This window comes from Saccopteryx leptura, chromosome 9 (assembly GCF_036850995.1).
Source record: "Saccopteryx leptura isolate mSacLep1 chromosome 9, mSacLep1_pri_phased_curated, whole genome shotgun sequence".
NCBI lineage: Eukaryota > Metazoa > Chordata > Mammalia > Chiroptera > Emballonuridae > Saccopteryx > Saccopteryx leptura.
In genome coordinates, this window is record NC_089511.1 from 17,676,705 (window position 1) to 17,693,135 (window position 16,431).

The 16,431-nt window shown below is 56.6% G+C and overlaps 1 protein-coding gene across 3 annotated transcripts; it reads right to left on the reverse strand.

Moving 5' to 3' along the window:
- Nucleotides 1–86: 86 nt before the first annotated feature.
- On the reverse strand, nucleotides 87–16,427 carry FHOD1 (formin homology 2 domain containing 1). 3 transcript variants are annotated; one of them, XM_066349146.1, is made up of 24 exons: nucleotides 16,176–16,427; nucleotides 8,048–8,154; nucleotides 7,591–7,655; nucleotides 7,226–7,293; nucleotides 7,044–7,149; nucleotides 6,876–6,970; nucleotides 6,510–6,621; nucleotides 6,330–6,424; nucleotides 6,077–6,220; nucleotides 5,828–5,973; nucleotides 5,546–5,716; nucleotides 5,399–5,422; nucleotides 4,957–5,010; nucleotides 3,900–4,015; nucleotides 3,208–3,812; nucleotides 2,736–2,891; nucleotides 2,330–2,512; nucleotides 2,123–2,242; nucleotides 1,885–2,046; nucleotides 1,285–1,475; nucleotides 1,004–1,196; nucleotides 751–913; nucleotides 471–671; nucleotides 87–397 (listed from the first exon to the last, which is right to left on the reverse strand). In XM_066349146.1, the coding sequence occupies exons 1-24, from the start codon at nucleotides 16,374–16,376 to the stop codon at nucleotides 315–317; spliced, it is 3,561 nt and encodes a 1,186-aa protein (XP_066205243.1). In that variant the 5' UTR covers nucleotides 16,377–16,427; the 3' UTR covers nucleotides 87–314. The 3 variants fall into 3 exon arrangements, with proteins under 3 accessions (XP_066205243.1, XP_066205242.1, XP_066205244.1); XM_066349145.1 differs by having other exon boundaries at nucleotides 5,546–5,746; XM_066349147.1 differs by lacking the exons at nucleotides 4,957–5,010; nucleotides 5,399–5,422 and having other exon boundaries at nucleotides 5,546–5,746.
- Nucleotides 16,428–16,431: the final 4 nt, after the last annotated feature.

The window sequence follows — 16,431 nt, forward strand, 5'->3', positions numbered from 1 at the left end:
ACTTTGGTATTTCTCTCCTGGTATTACCTTGGTATATACCAGTGTGGTCTATACCATGAAAGAAGAAAAAGGCTCTTGGATTGGCTAAGAAAACTTTATTATGTCCCACGTGTTAGGGGAACTCATACATGTGCGCGCGCGCACACACACACACACACACACACACACAGATAATACTGTCAAGGCACTGGCTAGTGGTCACAGAGTGAACCCAGGGTTGAGAAGATGCCCAGAATTCTGCCCTGGCCCCTCCTCACTCTATAGTCCTTTGCATGCAGACTGTGGCCCAGATAGATATCCTGGAGATAGCGCCTTCACACCTCCAGGCCGGGTCCCTTGCTCAGTCCCAGTGCCTGCACCAGGTCGTCTCCGAGCCCGCTCTTCAATGTCCGTCTCACTGCAAGGACAGAGCAGGGTTGGAGGGGGTTGATGGGGGTGAAGTGGGCAGGGGACATGCAGGGAGTACTCACAGGATTTGCGGTTGCCACGGGAACGCTTGCGTTCCCGAGCAGCTAAGGCACGAGGGCTGCTCTTGGTCACTGACTGCACCAGCAGGTCCATGATCTCATCTGAAGTGTCGCTGGGTAAACTGGAGCCTGGGGGTTCTTCTGGGGGTACAGTAGAGGGCCCTGCTGCTGTGGGCATGACTGGGGAGCTGCTCTGGGCCAGGCCTGAGGGAGACCAGACAGGGAGGTCAAGCCAAGGTGGCCCCAAAGCAAACCCATTCACCCCAGTGGTCACATTTCCCACCTCTGCTACGGCGGCCATGTGTGGTGTCCTCAGGCTTGCTGGTCAGCAGGCTCTTCATGCTGGCATGACTGTCTGCATCACCCTGGCCTGGGCCACTACCCACAGCCACTGGGATAGACGGGTTACTGGGTGCTTCCCCAGCCACACCTGAGAACTTCTCTGTCTAGAGAGGGAAGAAGGATGAGCTGGGAGCCAGGAAGGAAAACCAAGGCGGGGCGGGGGGGGGCAGCCAAAACCTGGAAGTGGTACCCACCTCAGTGATCATGCGTCCCCGGGTCTTGTTGCGCTCACGGTACGTGGCCCGCTTCTTCTGCTGTTGCAGCACCCGTTCTCGGCAAGTCCGGTACTCCAGGGCAAACTCCCGCAGCGTGTGGCAGAACTGGGTGACGCGCACTTCCCGGGCTGCCTGTGCCGTGTACCCGAGGTACAGCAGGAAGGCATGGAACCTAGGCAGTCAGGGTAAGACTGGATGGTGAGTCCTGTTTGGGGACAAGGGACAGTGGTGGCGGTCCTGCCTCGGGCCAGTGATCCCACCTGTTGCAGACACGGCGGTGCACTACTCGCAGCATGGCAACACGGCGGGCACAGTGGGCCAGGAAGTGGGTGAGGCGGGCACGCAGGGCCGGGGCCAGCTCGTGCTTGGCCAAGCTCCGCAGACTCTCCTCAGCTGCCCGGCTCCGGTGCTCCAGCTGCCCGAGGTTCTCAGTCAGCTGCTCAAAGTCCACCTAGAAAAGCAGAGGGTACACGGGCTATCTCCCCACAAGAAGGTACTGCCTGAGGCTGCTTCTGTGCCTGGCTGGTCAGCCTGGGCCATAGGAACACAGACAAGGTCCAGCCCCTGCCCTCCAAAAATTCACAGGCTACATAGGAGACAGATACGTCCTTTTGATCCAATGGGAGCAGAGAAAGTTTGTTGAGGGAAGTGGTAGGTAAGCTGAGACCCAAAGACTGAGTAGGTGTAGCCAGGCCAATAGAGGAAAGCATTTCTGGCAGAGGACACAGCCCACACAAACACCTGTGGCACAGCAAGCTCTGGCACAGCAGCCGAAATAGGGAGGAGGGGGGAAGCCGGCTCCAGGAAGCAGCATGCCCTCACGCCGTGGCCAGTCTTATTCAAGTCTGGCTGGTGCTAACCTTGGCGCAGCGGGTCAGAGCTGGGATTTCTGAGTAGAGGTCGGAGGAATCGGGCCGGGTGTGGAGCACCAAGGAGCAGATGTGGTGCAGCAGTGACTGCCTGCGCACTGTGTCCTTCACCTCTGACACCTTCTCCAGGTAGCTCAGCTCAAAGCCACTGCTCTGAAAGGACGTTGTCTGAGCCTGGGCCTGGCTGGCACCACAGCCTGGTCCCCAGCCCTCATGTGCTGTCACTCACCTTGGAGCCATTTAGGAAGTTGCCCACAGCCAGCAAGGTGGCCAGGATGCAGCGGAAGGTGGCATTTTGTACCAGCTGTTCCATACCCACTTTCAGGTCAAACAGTGGTTCTGCAATTTCCTGGTGTGGGAAGCCAAGGACTCTTAGACTACATGGTCATCATACTTACCTGCCCCCAATGCCTGTCCCATCCCCTGACCCAGGTACCCGTTCCATGCTGTCATAGTCCAGCTTGAAGGCCCAGAGTTGTAGGCGGGCAGCTAGGCCCCCAATGGAAGCCAGAGTCATGAGGAAGGTCTCAGCTGGGCCCAGAGGTATGTCAGGATTGGCCAGCTGGGCCTCCTCGATCTTCTGTCGCTCCTCCTCTGTGGGCATCATGGTCAGTAATTTCTGAAGACACAACCACCACCCCACATAGGCCACTCAGTGCTGGCCTGAGGCCTCTGGTGTTGGTCTTCACCCCACCCCCCTAGGCTATCTTAGGGAGCCCCAGGGACTGGAAACTGCTCTGCTAAGCCTATGCCCACCACTGGAGGGACAGGAAATACCTGGTGACCGAAGGAGTGGGCTGGACCTCCCAGCTCCCTCCTCACCCCCAGCTAGGTGTCCTCACCTCAATGCCGTCCTTGCTGACAGCAAACTCATCGAAGCTGAGCAGGGCAGCCTTGATGACATGCACAGGTGGCAGTGTGGTCAGGCCGATGTTGATAGCGTTGCTGCGCTTGGGGTCCAGCACCATGGTCATTGTCCGGCGGCCCTCACCAGCTTTCTTTGAGGTGGGGGGAAGGGCAGTGTAAGACTGGGAAAGGGACTAGTTGGGGCAACAGTCTAAGAGGCACTCCAAGACCCCCCCCTAAATAGCCAAATGGTGGGGTCACCCCACAACTGGGGACCTAGGACGAACTTAGATGCTAGTTAGGACTCTGCTGATCCCTTGTTAAGAGACCCGAGACAAGTCCCCATGCCTTTCTTTGCCTCAGTTTCCCCATGTGGGAAATGAGTGGCAGCCCCAGCAGTTAAGACCCTTGAGCTCTGATTCCCTCCCCTCTCCACTGGGGTTGCCTTGCAGATGAGGGTGCATTTACCTTGGAAGGTACCATGTCCTTGGCACGGGACTCAAACAGGTGTTCCAGCCGGGCTGTGTCCACTGAGACAGGCTCCAGTGAGGCCCACAGGGTGGAGCAGGGCCCAAAGCGGCTCCTAGAGCCTCCGTGGCCCCCAGCCAGCTTTAGCTCTCGCCAGAAGAGTTTTACTGTCTTCCTCTTAGTGGGGAGGGCTAGGCCGTCTGGTGCTGAGGGGGGAAGAGGGGCAGCTGGGGGTGGAGGTGGTGGGAGGGGGCCTTTGATAGGTGGAGGAGGAGGGGGTGGAGGAGGTGGGGGGCCTTCAGAGAGGGAGGGCAGTGGGGGGGGTGGAGGTGGGACCCCTTTCCCAGCTTCCACAGACTCTATGTTTAGCATGTCCTGGTCTTCGTCCTCCCCCAGATCTGAGAAGTCCAGGTCCCCAATGCAGAGCTTGGGGACACGGGTATGGAGCTCCTGGGTGGGCTCAGCTTTGGGGCTTGGTGGGGCCAGTGGCTCCTTGAGCTCTGGCTCAAGGCTCCGCTGGGCCCGGAGTAGTACTCGGGGGACAGGGCTCTGGGGTGATCTGGGTGCAGGGACTGGTTCAGGGGAATCCCATAGTTCCCGGGCATCTAGAAAAAGAAAAGCAGCTGTCAATGTCTTGCCCTCTGCAGAGCAATAGGGCAACATGGGTAGGTTCTGCCCACCCATCTACTTACCTGGATGCCCATCAGCCTCATCGGGCACTGCCCCAGCCAATGTCTCTGCCCGGCCCTGGGCCAGCGCAGCCTGCTTCTCTGTTTCTGCCGCTGCCACATTCTCCAGGAACCGGGCTCTGGAGGGAGGCACTTGTCAGTGAGGGTATCTGACACATCCAGCCCAGGGTGATGCACATGCTGGGCCCCTGGGCACACACAGACACACAGGAACAGACCATGCGCTGAGCACACCCAGGACCCAACCCCTCAAGTCCAGTCCCTGTTTAGTTCTCCACATCTCGGGAGGGTCACTTCCAACCCAGCATTCCTAGATCAATATATATAGAGAAGTTCTACTTAATATTAGACTTACAAACTTGCAGTTCACGTTAATTACTCTGATTCTAGACAAGGGCCCTTAGAGCAGGCTAAGGGGACAGCTGTCCCAATGGGCATACCAGGCTGTCCTTCCCTTGGCATGTCTGTAGCTTCTAAGAGCTATGACCTATGCCCAGAAAGGGGCCTGGTAAATGACAGGCACTCAGGTCATGTTGAGGTAGTGAATATGATCTCCCATCCAAGTACTAACCAGGCCCGACCCTGCTTAGCTTCCGAGATCAGACGAGATCGGGCGCGTTCAGGGTGGTATGGCCGTAGACGTGAATATGATCTAATGTCTCTTTTTTGGTTCCTCTAGCCTCTGATGGCCCTCAGTCCCTGCCCTTAACTTAGACCCAGGTTGCTTCTCCACCTCCACACCACACAACACCCTAGATCCCCTCCCTGCCATAGTCCTGTTCTGACCACATGGGAGAATGGACCCCAGGTTGAGAGTCCCTGTCCTCAGCTCCAGTCAAAGCCATTAAGTTGTCACTATTGAAGCACAGGGACCACTATGACCCCAGTGAACTAATCCCAGTACTTAGTCCACAGGTAACTGAGGAGGCATAGTCTGGGAGAGAAGGGCCTGAGGGTCCCCCTGCTCTGACTGCATCAGGCAAGTGGAATCCCCGCAGGGGGAAGCAATGCTGAAGCCCTGAGCACATGGCAGGCCTGGCAGGCTGGCATCTGTACTTACTCCAGCCTGGCCTGCCCAGTAGGGGACTGGGGGACAGGTGGGCTCTCAGGGGCCCTGGGTGAGGGGATGAGAGAAGAGATAGTAATTGTGGTGTCTGCTCAGCCCCAAAGCCCAATTGCTCACACCCACACAGAGCTGGGCAGTGCTGTCAGGGACTCCTTCCCGGCCACAGTGGGAAGAGGAGGGGCTCGGGGGAGACATGACAAGAGCAAAGTGTAAGCGGAGGGGAGAGACCGACATAAAGCCAGACAGGGTGCAGTAAGAGACAAAGGCAGATTAGAACAAGAGTCAGAGACAGTGACCAAGAAACAGAAAGACAGTAGGAGTAGGGAGATAGGTGACATTGGCTAAGACAGACGGAACGTTAGAAAGAGATGAAGAGAAGCCACAGGAGGAGGAGGTCCAGTCAGAACCGAACCTCACCCCCCCAGTAGTCACTTACCAAACAGGAGCAGTTTGGTGAAGTCTGGAAAGAAAGAGAAAGCACGCGTTTGGGCAGAGGAGGCGGAGGGTCCATGAAGGGGAGCAGAGCTGGGGGACAGGTGGGAAGAGGATTCCAGGTGCGGGCAGTGTCTATCTGCCTACTTACTTGTAGATGCTCCTCTCAGAGGAGCTGTCAGCTGAGGGTGTCACGGAGAGCGCAGGAAAGAGGTTCACCGAGGTATAGAGGCCAGAGGCAGGGCCCACCTGGCCCCGCCCAGGGCCTGTAGGCGGGGCGGGGCCTGTGGGGCTGGAGGCGGAGCTTGTCGGTGAGGCAGGGCTGGTGGTGGTAGAGGAGGGGCCTGTGGGGCTGGAGGCGGGGTCAGTCAGGAGCCTGGGCTTCTCCAGGTCCACCCATCCCTCCACCCCAACTGCTGAGGCATTTTCTTACCCAGGCTCAGTGGCACGCACAGTGCAGCCCCCGCCTTCTAGAGATCGGCGGCTCCTCTTGCCTTCCTCTGAAGAGGGCTTTCTCCGTTCCCGCCGCCCACCCGCGGCCGGTTCCTCTATGTCACCATCCTCCAACCGCAGGGCGCTCTAGCAGACATGGGCCCAGATGTGAGCAGCAGAGGCAAGGTTGAGCGCTGGGGAACAGCGCCCTCTCCCTCCCCTCCTCTCGCTCCCAGTTGGCCCAGCCTACCTCGTAGAGCACAAGCTGCGCTCGAAGGTCAACGTCAGTGCCCGCAGTGCTCAAGTGGCGCTGGACCAGTGCCTCCATTCCCTGCTGCTCCAGCGCATCCGTCACATCGTAGAAGGAGTCCTGATCTGGGAGCGCGGCCAGCGTCTAGAGTGGAGACAGGAGGGCAAGACTGAAATTAATGGTGGCCTGAAGTCAGGTGCCTGAGGGGCTCAGAAGCGGTGTTTGGTTCCACCTCACCTCCCCCCCCACACACCTTATTGATGAGGGTAACTGTGTACACCAACAACTCAGGGTCTGTACCATTCTTCTCCTCTAGGATGAACACCAGATTGGCCCATGGAAAAGTACCTGTCACACAGAAGGGGGAGCAGTCATGCAGAGAAAGGTAGAAAGAAGGCTCTGAGTGCTGGGGGAGCGAGGGACAGCCTCTGACCTGTGGTGCTCGCCACAGAGTTGACTGCGTAGATGAACAGCGGCGCGTTGCTCTCAGAGTATTCCACAAACACCAGCAGCAGCTTCAGGGCTGTCTTCACCACCAAGCGGGACTAGGGGGAGGGATCACCATATATGAGTGAGGCTTGTGCCGGCTCCTTCTGTGGGGGAGGAAGGCCTACTTGGGCTGGACTGAGAGGAGAGTGTCAGCAGAAAGACCCTGGCTCTAGGCCCAGGTGTTGAAGTGTTTTCTAGGCTTAGGGGGCCACGGACTCACTCCACTATAGCCCATTTTGCAGAAGAGGAAACTGAGGCCCAGAGAGAGGCAGTGAGAAGAGGGTACACGGCTTGATGGAGGGCCACTTACCGGGCTGGCACACAGGGTGTACAGCCACTGCACGGTCTCAGTGTGGGCCACCACCCCCAGCATCCCATCCACAAAAAGCATCAGTTGGCCTAGTGCTGGGGACACAGAGACAAGAGATCAGTAAGGGGTCACTGACAACAAGGGTCATGGTGGAGGGGTGGGGCTGACCTCGGAGGATGTAGGTCTGGTAGTTGTGGTCTGCAGCAGCCCCCACACGGATCAGGCAACTCAGCCCCTCTGAATGCACAAATTCAGGCACCAGGTCCTTGTCTTCCTGGAGGCACCATGGGGAGTTTAGCGAGGTTCAGGCTGGATGCCCACCCCCAGCCCACCTCTGGGCCTCACCTCACCTGGAAGATCTGCTTTAGTGAGAAGAGGGAGCGGCGGAGCTCAGGGCCACTGGAGCCGTATAACTTTTCTGCAAGGGGGAGGTGGCCATAGTAACCTCGAGAGGACACCCCCACCAAACATTCTAGTACTCTTGAACCTCCCACCTCCTCTTCTACTTACTCACTGACTCTGGGTGGCCCCCGCCACAGTCTAGCTGTGGAATCAGCCCAAGCTATGGAAGGAGAGGTCAGACTGGGAATGGGGAGGGACTACATATCCTATCTCTGATCATCCCTGTCCACTGTCCCGCACAGGCCTGATAGAAACTGAGCCGGTTGTGCTGGGGTGGGGGAATTGCTGGGCGTTGATGCCCTCACACACTCACCTAAGATGGCATTGACCCTCACAGAGAGCTGTGTCCGCAGGATCAGCGTAGGCTTCCGCCCTTTGCTGGAATCAAGCAGCCAAGTCAGCAGCTCCCAGCCCATTCCTTGGGGTTGGGTCCTTCCCCCACACCAAGGCAGCCAAAGACCTCCCCACATGCCAACCCAGGCCCAGCTCTTTCTTCCCAACTGCCCCTCCAAGCCCTAGGGTTGGCCAGACAGAAGAGTTTCTGCAAACACAGGGATCTCAGGTGTGTGAGAGAGCCCCATACTCCCATCCTGGGCAGCAGGTAACACTGGCCAGGCCTTGGGATTCCCCTGGCACAGTTCCCTGGGGCAGCAGGAAGTGATCCACAGACCAGCCTAAAGATCAGGTGTCTTGGCTGCTGACACCTGAGCCAGTCCCTGGTAGGGCAAGGATGGGGCTAGCCTTGTCTTCCTGGCCTCATCAGCTCTGACCTGATCTCTTCATAGAAGCCCTCCAGCATCTCCCGCTGTTCTTCCAAGGACAGCTCAGGGTCCAGGTAGTATCCAGAAGGGGACACTTGCAGGGCACAGTCCTCTAGCTGGGGGCAAAGAGAATAGCTGTCAGAGCTGGGGAGAAGGTGGGCAGGGGTGCATACGAAGATCCCATGACCTCTTACCTCCTACTCGGGGTGCTGGCAGAGGCACACTACAAGCTCTGCAATGTAGCTATGCATTCCTTCAGTAGTCCTTCCTAATGCACCTACTATGAGCAAAGCCCACCTCAGGTGCCAGGCTTTTTTTCAATTTGTATGTGCTATGTCTTCTCCTGGCTAACATCTACCCATTCTTTAGCTTTCAGATTTGCTAAGTCTTTTTTGAAAAGACTTCCCAGACTCCTCCATGCCTTGTGTGTAGGCCACTCTAAGGCCCAAAGCAGTATAATATCCTAGACACTAGTCTCCTTCCCCTTAACCATGTGTTCTCTGGGTTCAGTCTTGCTGCATGCTATATATCTGCAGGGCCTACTCTAGCACTTGGCACATAGTAAGTGCTCACTAAACATGTGTTGAGCTAATGAACATGAATAAGGAAGGAGAATAGAGAGAAGCTGGAAGGAAGTTACTGCCTTCAAGGAAGTTCACAGCCCTAGGGGGTGATAAACTGATGCCACAAAGCATTCAAGCCAGGGAAAAAGTGTTAAGAATGCTCGGAGGCCCTGGCAGGTTGGCTCAGTGGTACAGCATCGGCCTGGCGTGCAGAAGTCCCAGGTTCGATTCCTGGCCAGGGCACACAGGAGAGGTGCCCATCTGCTTCTCCACCCCTCCCCCTCTCCTTCCTCTCTGTTTCTCTCTTCCCCTCCCCCAGCGAGGCTCCATTTGAGCAAAGATAGCCCGGGCACTGGGGATGGCTCCTTGGCCTCTGCCCCAGGTGCTAGAGTGGCTCTGGTCGCAACAGAGCGACCCCCCCCCCCCCGGGCAGAGCATCGCCCCCTGGTGGGCGTGCCGAATGGATCCCGGTCGGGCACATGTGGGAGTCTGTCTGACTGTCTCTCCCCGTTTCCAGCTTCAGAAAAAAAAAAAGAAAAAAGAAAAAAAGAATGCTCAGAGGTGCAAACCCAGCTGGGTAGTATATGTTTGTGTATTCTTTCTTTTTTTTTTTTTTAATAGAGACAGAGAGAGAGAGAGAGGGATAGACAGGGACAGACAGACAAGAACGGAGAGATGAGAAGCATCAATCATTAAGTTTTTCGTTGCAACACCTTAGTTGTTCATTGATTGCTTTCTCATATGTGCCTTGACCGTGGGCCTTCAGCAGACCGAGTATCCCCTTGCTCGAGCCAGCAACCTTGGGGTCCAAGTTGGTGAGCTTTTGCTCAAACCAGATCAGCCCACGTTCAAGCTGGCGACCTTGGGGTCTCAAACCTGGGTCCTCGGCATCCCAGTCTGACGCTCTATCCACTGTGCCACCGCCTGGTCAGGCTGTGTTTGTATATTCTTGAGTTAAGGCAGAGAGGAGCAGAGGCTAATTCACAGGTTCCCAGTCCCTCCAGGCCTGAAGGTCTTTGCCTTACCCTCAAGTGGGCTACAGTGACCATGGTCCTAGCTGGACCTTGGAGGCCTCCACGGGACCTATTAAAAACCAGATTTTAGGATCTGACTCAGTCAGTCTACAGTGGGCTGCTGAAATCAGTGTTGTAACAAAAAGGTACATGCTCTATCCATGTATGTGCTTCCCATGTCTCTCTCCTCACTGAGCCTGGCTCCTCTCCACCGCTGGGCAGGACACTTGGCCCCTTGACAGGTGCCTGTAGAAGGGCCTAGCAGGGTGACTGTGGAGAGTCTGATGACAGCACTGTGCCTCCCCTGAACACCTCCCCCACAGAAAGTCCTCTTGATTCGATTGGCTCCACTCCTTGAGGTGCCATGACCCAGGGAGAGTGCCCCTCTGCAGTCAGATTGCTTCTGGTCTCCATCTTATGAGAAAGTCAACCACAACATTTGTTCTGTTGTTCTGTCAGACCTGCCTTGCTCTGGACCTAGCCCAAGGGCTTCCAGCTGCCCTTGGTCCCCTGGGGGAAAGGGAGTCTGAGTCCAGCTCTTGCCCCGACCCCTGCCTCTGCTTAGTACCCCTGCAATGCCTGAGAGCCTGACCCAACTACTTCCTGGCAGTTCAGGCCCTTCCTGTGAGGCTTTTGGGTGACCGCCTCCCCCCACTGCCTGGGACATAGGACATAGGACAAATACTCCAGCCTGTTTTCTGTACCACTTCCTGCCTGGCTGCGTGCCCTCCCCTGGGCGCCTTGGGCGGGCCTGGACTCTTTCCCCTCCGTAGGAGCAGAGTCATCTTCTCCAGGGCCTACTGGGAACAGGCCCGAGATGGGGGGGGGGGGGGCGCAAAGCCCCAGGGCTGGGGTACATTGTCCAAGGCCAGCTCAGCTGAGGGCAGCCCCACATTCCTCCTGAGCCCTCTTCCCACGGGATGACTCAGGCACAGCTGCATCTCCTTCTGGGACCCTTGAGAAACATCTCCTCCAGAGCTACAACCCCCCTTAGGGGTCCCCCAAATCACACAGGTATAGAACAGCCCATTCATTCAAACATTCAAGAATTGAGCTGGTTTTAGGTGCTGAGGACATAGCAGGGAATAAGACACTGACTGCCTCCTTCCTTGTTTCCTAGTCCAGTCGGGGAGGCAGGCAGGACTGACTCAGAGAAAGGCCCCAAATAAATGTAGAAGCACAGTGGCCAAGGGTGCTAAGTAAGGGGAGGGGGGAGGGATGGAATGGTGTAAAGATAAACACTGGAGGGGTGATCAGCTTATACGTGGTAACTGCTTACACACCCAGGTATATATGCTCACTGGCCAGGCACAGGCCCAAGAAGCATTCCCGCAGAAAGCTTGGGCCCAGCATGCTCTCTTCCCTCCTGCATCTGCACTTGAATGCTCTAATCCCACATGTGCAGGATATTGGGATACCTGCATCCATATGGGGCAAGAGCCCGAAGACTAAGTGCTCACCTCCCCCAGCCTCCTCAGATGAGCTGGTTTAAACCCTGGTGGGAGCCACGGCTTCCTTAACCATGTCACCTGTCCAATCCTGCCAGGGCCCCATTTCTGGACAGGAGGTCCCAGGTAATAGGCAGCCCAAAGCCTGAAGGACAGTGTCCGTCTCTTCCAGCTGCTTGTCCTGGGTGGAGATGGGGAAGGCAACTAGGGTCAGGCAAACAGCAAAGAGCAGAGGCTTCCTGCCAGCGAGTGGTACTTGTCCCTCACACCCCTGGCTCCTTCCTGGGTAACCCTGCTGAGAGCCAAACCTCTGGGCCTTGTTTTTCACACCCTGGGACTGGGCCAGGCCTGAGTAAGCCCAAACCCCGGTCCTTGCTGACAGTTTCTAGGGTCAGCACATGGTCGGTAAGGGTCTACATCCTTGACTCCCTCCTGGCTCTTGTCTTCCACACTTCTCTGCTGTTCGTCTTAGGGTGGTGTCCCTCCCCTATTCTGCCCAGGCCCAGCCCCTCACTTCAGCCTCCAGACCGCGCTTTTCCTTTGATTCTCCGGGCTCAGGAATTTTGGCAGCCCCAACCAACTTGTTACAATGATTTTATCGGCAGGGCCAAGCTTAGGGGACTCTGGTGTCTCCTCCCCAATATTTTTCATAGCAGTGTAATAAGGAGAGAATGAACATGTCAGGGGCAGGGTACTACAAGGACGATGGAGAAGAGGACAGAATTATATGCTGAGGGACTCTTGTTTCTTCTCTTTTGCTATCAACACAAGACCCTGTGCTCTGATGACCCTTCTTTCCCATTATCTTGGGTCTCCAACTAGACCGTGACTTCCTGGATGAGACGACATGGATGGGACTCAAGAAGGGAAACCCACTCTTGTATGCCTTCTTTGTGGCAATGCTGGGCTGCCTCGTTTGTTTCTGATAATCCTTTTACAGGTGAGGAAACTAAGGCACAGAAATTCAGTGAATTTGCACAAGGCTGCACAACGAGGAATGGAACTAGGCCTAATTGATCTAGATCTTAAGCAGCTGTTCTTTGGAAGTGTTCCAGGCAACTCTGGAGGGGAGGTGAAATGAGGGCTCAGGCCTGTAGGGTTGCCAAGAGCTGAAGACAGCCCCTCTGTTGGGCAGATAAAATGTATTATGCTCACTTTGTTAAAGAGGCCGTTGCCCAGGTGATATTAATGTGTGTTGGGGTGGGCTAAAGGCAGGCAGAATCCTTGTAGCCTGGGGCTTGGTTTTGGGATTAAGCCTTTCCTACCCTTTTTGGTGTAAGGTGGTACAATCCTATCATGCCTCAGAGAAATGACTTTGTATTAAGAGACTTCCCTATTATGTATATTGGATTAAGGGTTTGGATTTCTACACTATAAAATGGGAACGGAGCGGGAGTTTGGCTCTTGGTTCCTGAGGTTAGCATGAGAGAGCAGAGAGAATAGAGCCAGCAGTGGGAGGAGGCCACGTGGAGAAGGCCAGGAAAAGCAGCCAAGATGGCGGAGTGCTGAGTGAGATGCCAGTTTGTGTAGAGTTTGTATCTGGGATAAGGGAGGAGATGGGGAACTGAGGAGAAGAAGGCTGGTGAGCTAGAAACCTTTGATTCTAGGAAACTCGGATAAGTCAGTGGCTTTGTGAGCACTGAGTGTGACTGGGTTTTGGAGCCCAGTGTGTATTTTTACTTGCCCGCCGGGTGCAAGCTAGATTAAAGACTATGGCCCACCAGTTTTTGGCTCCATGGTTTCTTTACCGACTGTCCGAATCCAATGCGAACCTGCATAGGCCAGAAGGCTGCTGTGATAGTGGCCCTGGCCTTGACTGCTGGCTTTACACCCTCAGCTTTCTGGACTCTGCAAATACCCCAAACTGGTCCTCCCAGTTCCAGCAAGGGAATGCCAATGAGCATACACACACCCACCATACATGCTGGGGTAATAGTACCTACTTCTGCCAGGCCTTAGATCCTAGGGTCCCTCACCAGGCTGCAGCCTAGGCTTCCTAGTCCAGAATGACCAGCTAATTGGACATGTCAGCCATAGGAAAAGTGGGGAGGAGGCCATGACTCATGCCCAAATCCCAATCTTCTACCGCTTCCCAAGAAAACTCCATATCAAGGGACTAAAGGTCTCAGCTCACCACCAGAGCACTCATCTTATCCTTAAGAATCCTCTGGGACCCCTCAATTTGGTCCCTGTCCCAGCAGGTCAGGTTCACACATTTGCCTCCTTTGCCACAGTTGCTTCTGAAGGGTAAACTGAGGCTGGAGCAAGGAGGGGGCAAGGTCAGGAAACATTCCAGGGCAGTGCCACCTCTGTCCTACTCTAATCTTTAGCCACAGTTAGGGGAACAAAGTTGCTGGTAATGGACAGATTTCTATGGCTATGTCTGCTTCTAGGAGTAAGAGGCTCCTCTGGCCTTTGCATCAGGGTCAGAGCAGCACCTAGGTCCCTCTGCCTAGAGCCCAGGGAGAAGTCAGTACTATCCCAGATGTGGCAGGGCCTTTGCACCTGAGGCATCTCCCAGAAGGGCAAAGGGTAACGGGGAGGGTGGGACTGCGAGGCTTTGGATAAGGAGATGAGCCACAGGGCCCAGGGCCAGGGCCCTGGCTGGGAGAGGCAATGGCATTAGAGGGAAGAGAGATATTTCTAAACTCCCCTGGGAACATCAGGCATGGCCCAAGGTACTGCCAGGACCCTGCCTCAGGCCCCTCCTCCCCTCCAGGGCCAGGAGATGAGTCAGAGGCTGTGGCCAGGAGCTTCCTCCTAGACTAGGAGGAAATGAGCAAGGCCCTCTCAGATCTGAAAGCTCCAAGTTCTTGAAAAGGAAGCCCCCAGGGGAACTCAAGTGCCTAGGCTTAGCCCAATGGGGTGTGTGGGGTGGAGCTCCCAAAGAAAGTGGGCTGGGCCTCTGCATACCCCCAGGGAAGGGGCAGGGTCTGCAGGGATGGTGGGGGTCAGTGCCCAGAGTGGAAGGGTTGACACTGCTGTGTCCTGTTCCTCTGCTGGACAACTAACTGTACAGAGGGTGAAACGGGGTGTATAAAACCTCTCCCACTTATTTCTGCTCTACAACCCTGCATGAGGATGCCTAGGTTTCTAGGCCACCTCGCCCCTCTAGAGGGTTATCAAGGCAGGCCTGAGTCATGTCTGTGCCTCTGGGGCACTCACTTAAAGGACTAGGAGAGGAACCAGCTGTTGACATTTCCTGCAAGAAGGGGCCCTGCTCCCCCCCCTCAGCTCTCTGATGTCCCTGCCCCTACCCTATTCTCAGCCCTTCTTCCTCCAGCCTTCTATTCTGGGGCTGTGGTCACAGTTTATATTTGGGATGAACACATCACAGTGCATCTGACCATTGCTGGCAGAACTGCCAGCCCCAGGGAGTCCTGGCTCTAGGCACTGTGCCTGTGGAGGATATGGCAGTCCTCAGGTACACCAGGTGGGAGCTCCTGGAAGTAGAGAAACCAGGAAGGACTGAGTTGGCAGGGATTTAACATATTCTCTGAAATCAGTAGTGTCCTCAGCTAGGGAGCAGAGAGCAGAGGGCAGAGCACCTGGTAGGGTAGGGAGATGGGTCCCTATATGGGTGGTGTTCGGAGCCTCTTTCCTATAGCTGACCTCCCAAATCTGTTCCTATTTGGAAATAGAGGTGTCAGGGTTAAGTTTTATGGTAGTGGGAGTGAGTGGCAGGTGGAGGAATACTATGTTCTCTGTAGTGCTCCAGGCTTATTTAGCACTAGGAGTTTCAGGAACCTGGCCTCAATTCAGCACTCCTCTTTTCTCAGTGCTCATCCTGAATAGGAGGTGGTCTTGTTTCTTGCAGGCCCACCTCAGTTTGTCCATTTCAACAGGGTGGGACAAGGAGGTCGGGGAACGGCTGTTGCATCAAAACTCCGGAGTGGGTAGCATGCTGCCACTTTCAGGTCGTGGCCTTGAATCTCGGGCTTCGCGGGACACGCGCCATTCCCCTGGCCAATAGTCGCACCACCTCTCCCGCCCGTGCTCGGAGGCGGGGCCGGCCCGCAGCGCAAGGAATGCAAGCTGGGGGCCCGGTGCCCGGGGGCACATTCCAAAGGAGACCCCGGGTCCCGGGGGCAAGTTTGCGTAACTCGGTGACCCAGCTAAGGCTGGGAGCAGGGGCGGGCACCCCCATCAACTCTCTCTTCTTTTCTTCACCACTCGGTGCAGACTGGTTGGCGGGGAAGCCCGAGGGGTGGTAGTGCGCTTCCCAGAGTCCTGGCCCGGAAACCCAGCGCACCGGAAAGGCCTGCCTGCGGGGGGCTGAACGCGGCGAAGGGGGGGGGGGGGGTGTAGGGCCGGCCATCTGGAAAAGGGCCTTTCCCGGTGCTGTGCACCAGTCGGTTCCAGGGTGCAGGCAAACTAGGACAGGCCAGCGGTTTAAAATTAGCCCGGCCGGCCCCTTCCCTTCCAGCTGCCCACCCTCGGCGACGCGAGTACGGGATGGTAGGGGCGGTCACTCAAGGGGCTTTTCCACCAGTGGAGCCTCTTGGTGCTCGGCGTGTCCCGGGCCGGGCCGCTTCTCGAGGACTCCCCTCACCCCGTAAAGTCTCTTCGCTTCCGTCACTCCTAAGCCAGACCCCCCGCCCCCATCTGCAGGGGCAACACTCAGTACCGCAGGGTCCATTCCAACTTTCAGACACCACTCGAAGCCTCTGCCACCTTTCCTAGCCCGCCCCAGGCCCGCCCTCCTCGTAGTTCCGTTCCTGCTTCAGGTGAGGTTGAAGCTGGTCCACACCTCCACCTCCAGCTCCGCCTCCTGGGTCCACTACCACCTAAAATCTACCATCACCCAATCCAGGGTAGTTACCCAGGCAGAGAGGCAGCGAGTGGACGCCGAGAACCTCCCCAGGCGGGCCTCATTCAAGGGGCAGCCAAGGTGGGGCAGACCACAAACTCCCATCTGTCTTCTTCAGCTTCCCCTCAACTTGAGAGGCGTTCCTGCAAGCAGGGCCGCGTGGACCTTGGGTTCCCAGCCCAAGACTTTCCGGAGGAGCGTACCCACTCCAGCCTCTCCCCGAAATGCACCTCCTAAAGACTTTCATAGCACCCACCCTGAACCCTCCTCGATCGTCTCCAACCTTTCTCCGGCGACCCTCACCTTGAGTGGCGCACCCAGCAGGCGGTGCAGTGCGGGTATCTGTGCGCCCAAGGGCAGTGCCCCGTCCAGGCTGCAGGTGGGGGCCCTGCGCGGCTCCGGGAAATTGGCACATGCAAAGGGATCGGTGTCCTCCAGATACTGCACCCGCACGGTCACCACTGATACCGGTTCCCCGTCCCCGCGGTCTTCTCCGCCAGCCATGGCTCTGCCACTGGCTCGCGCCGTGCGCCTCTGGACAGGTCCCGGGCCCGCCGCG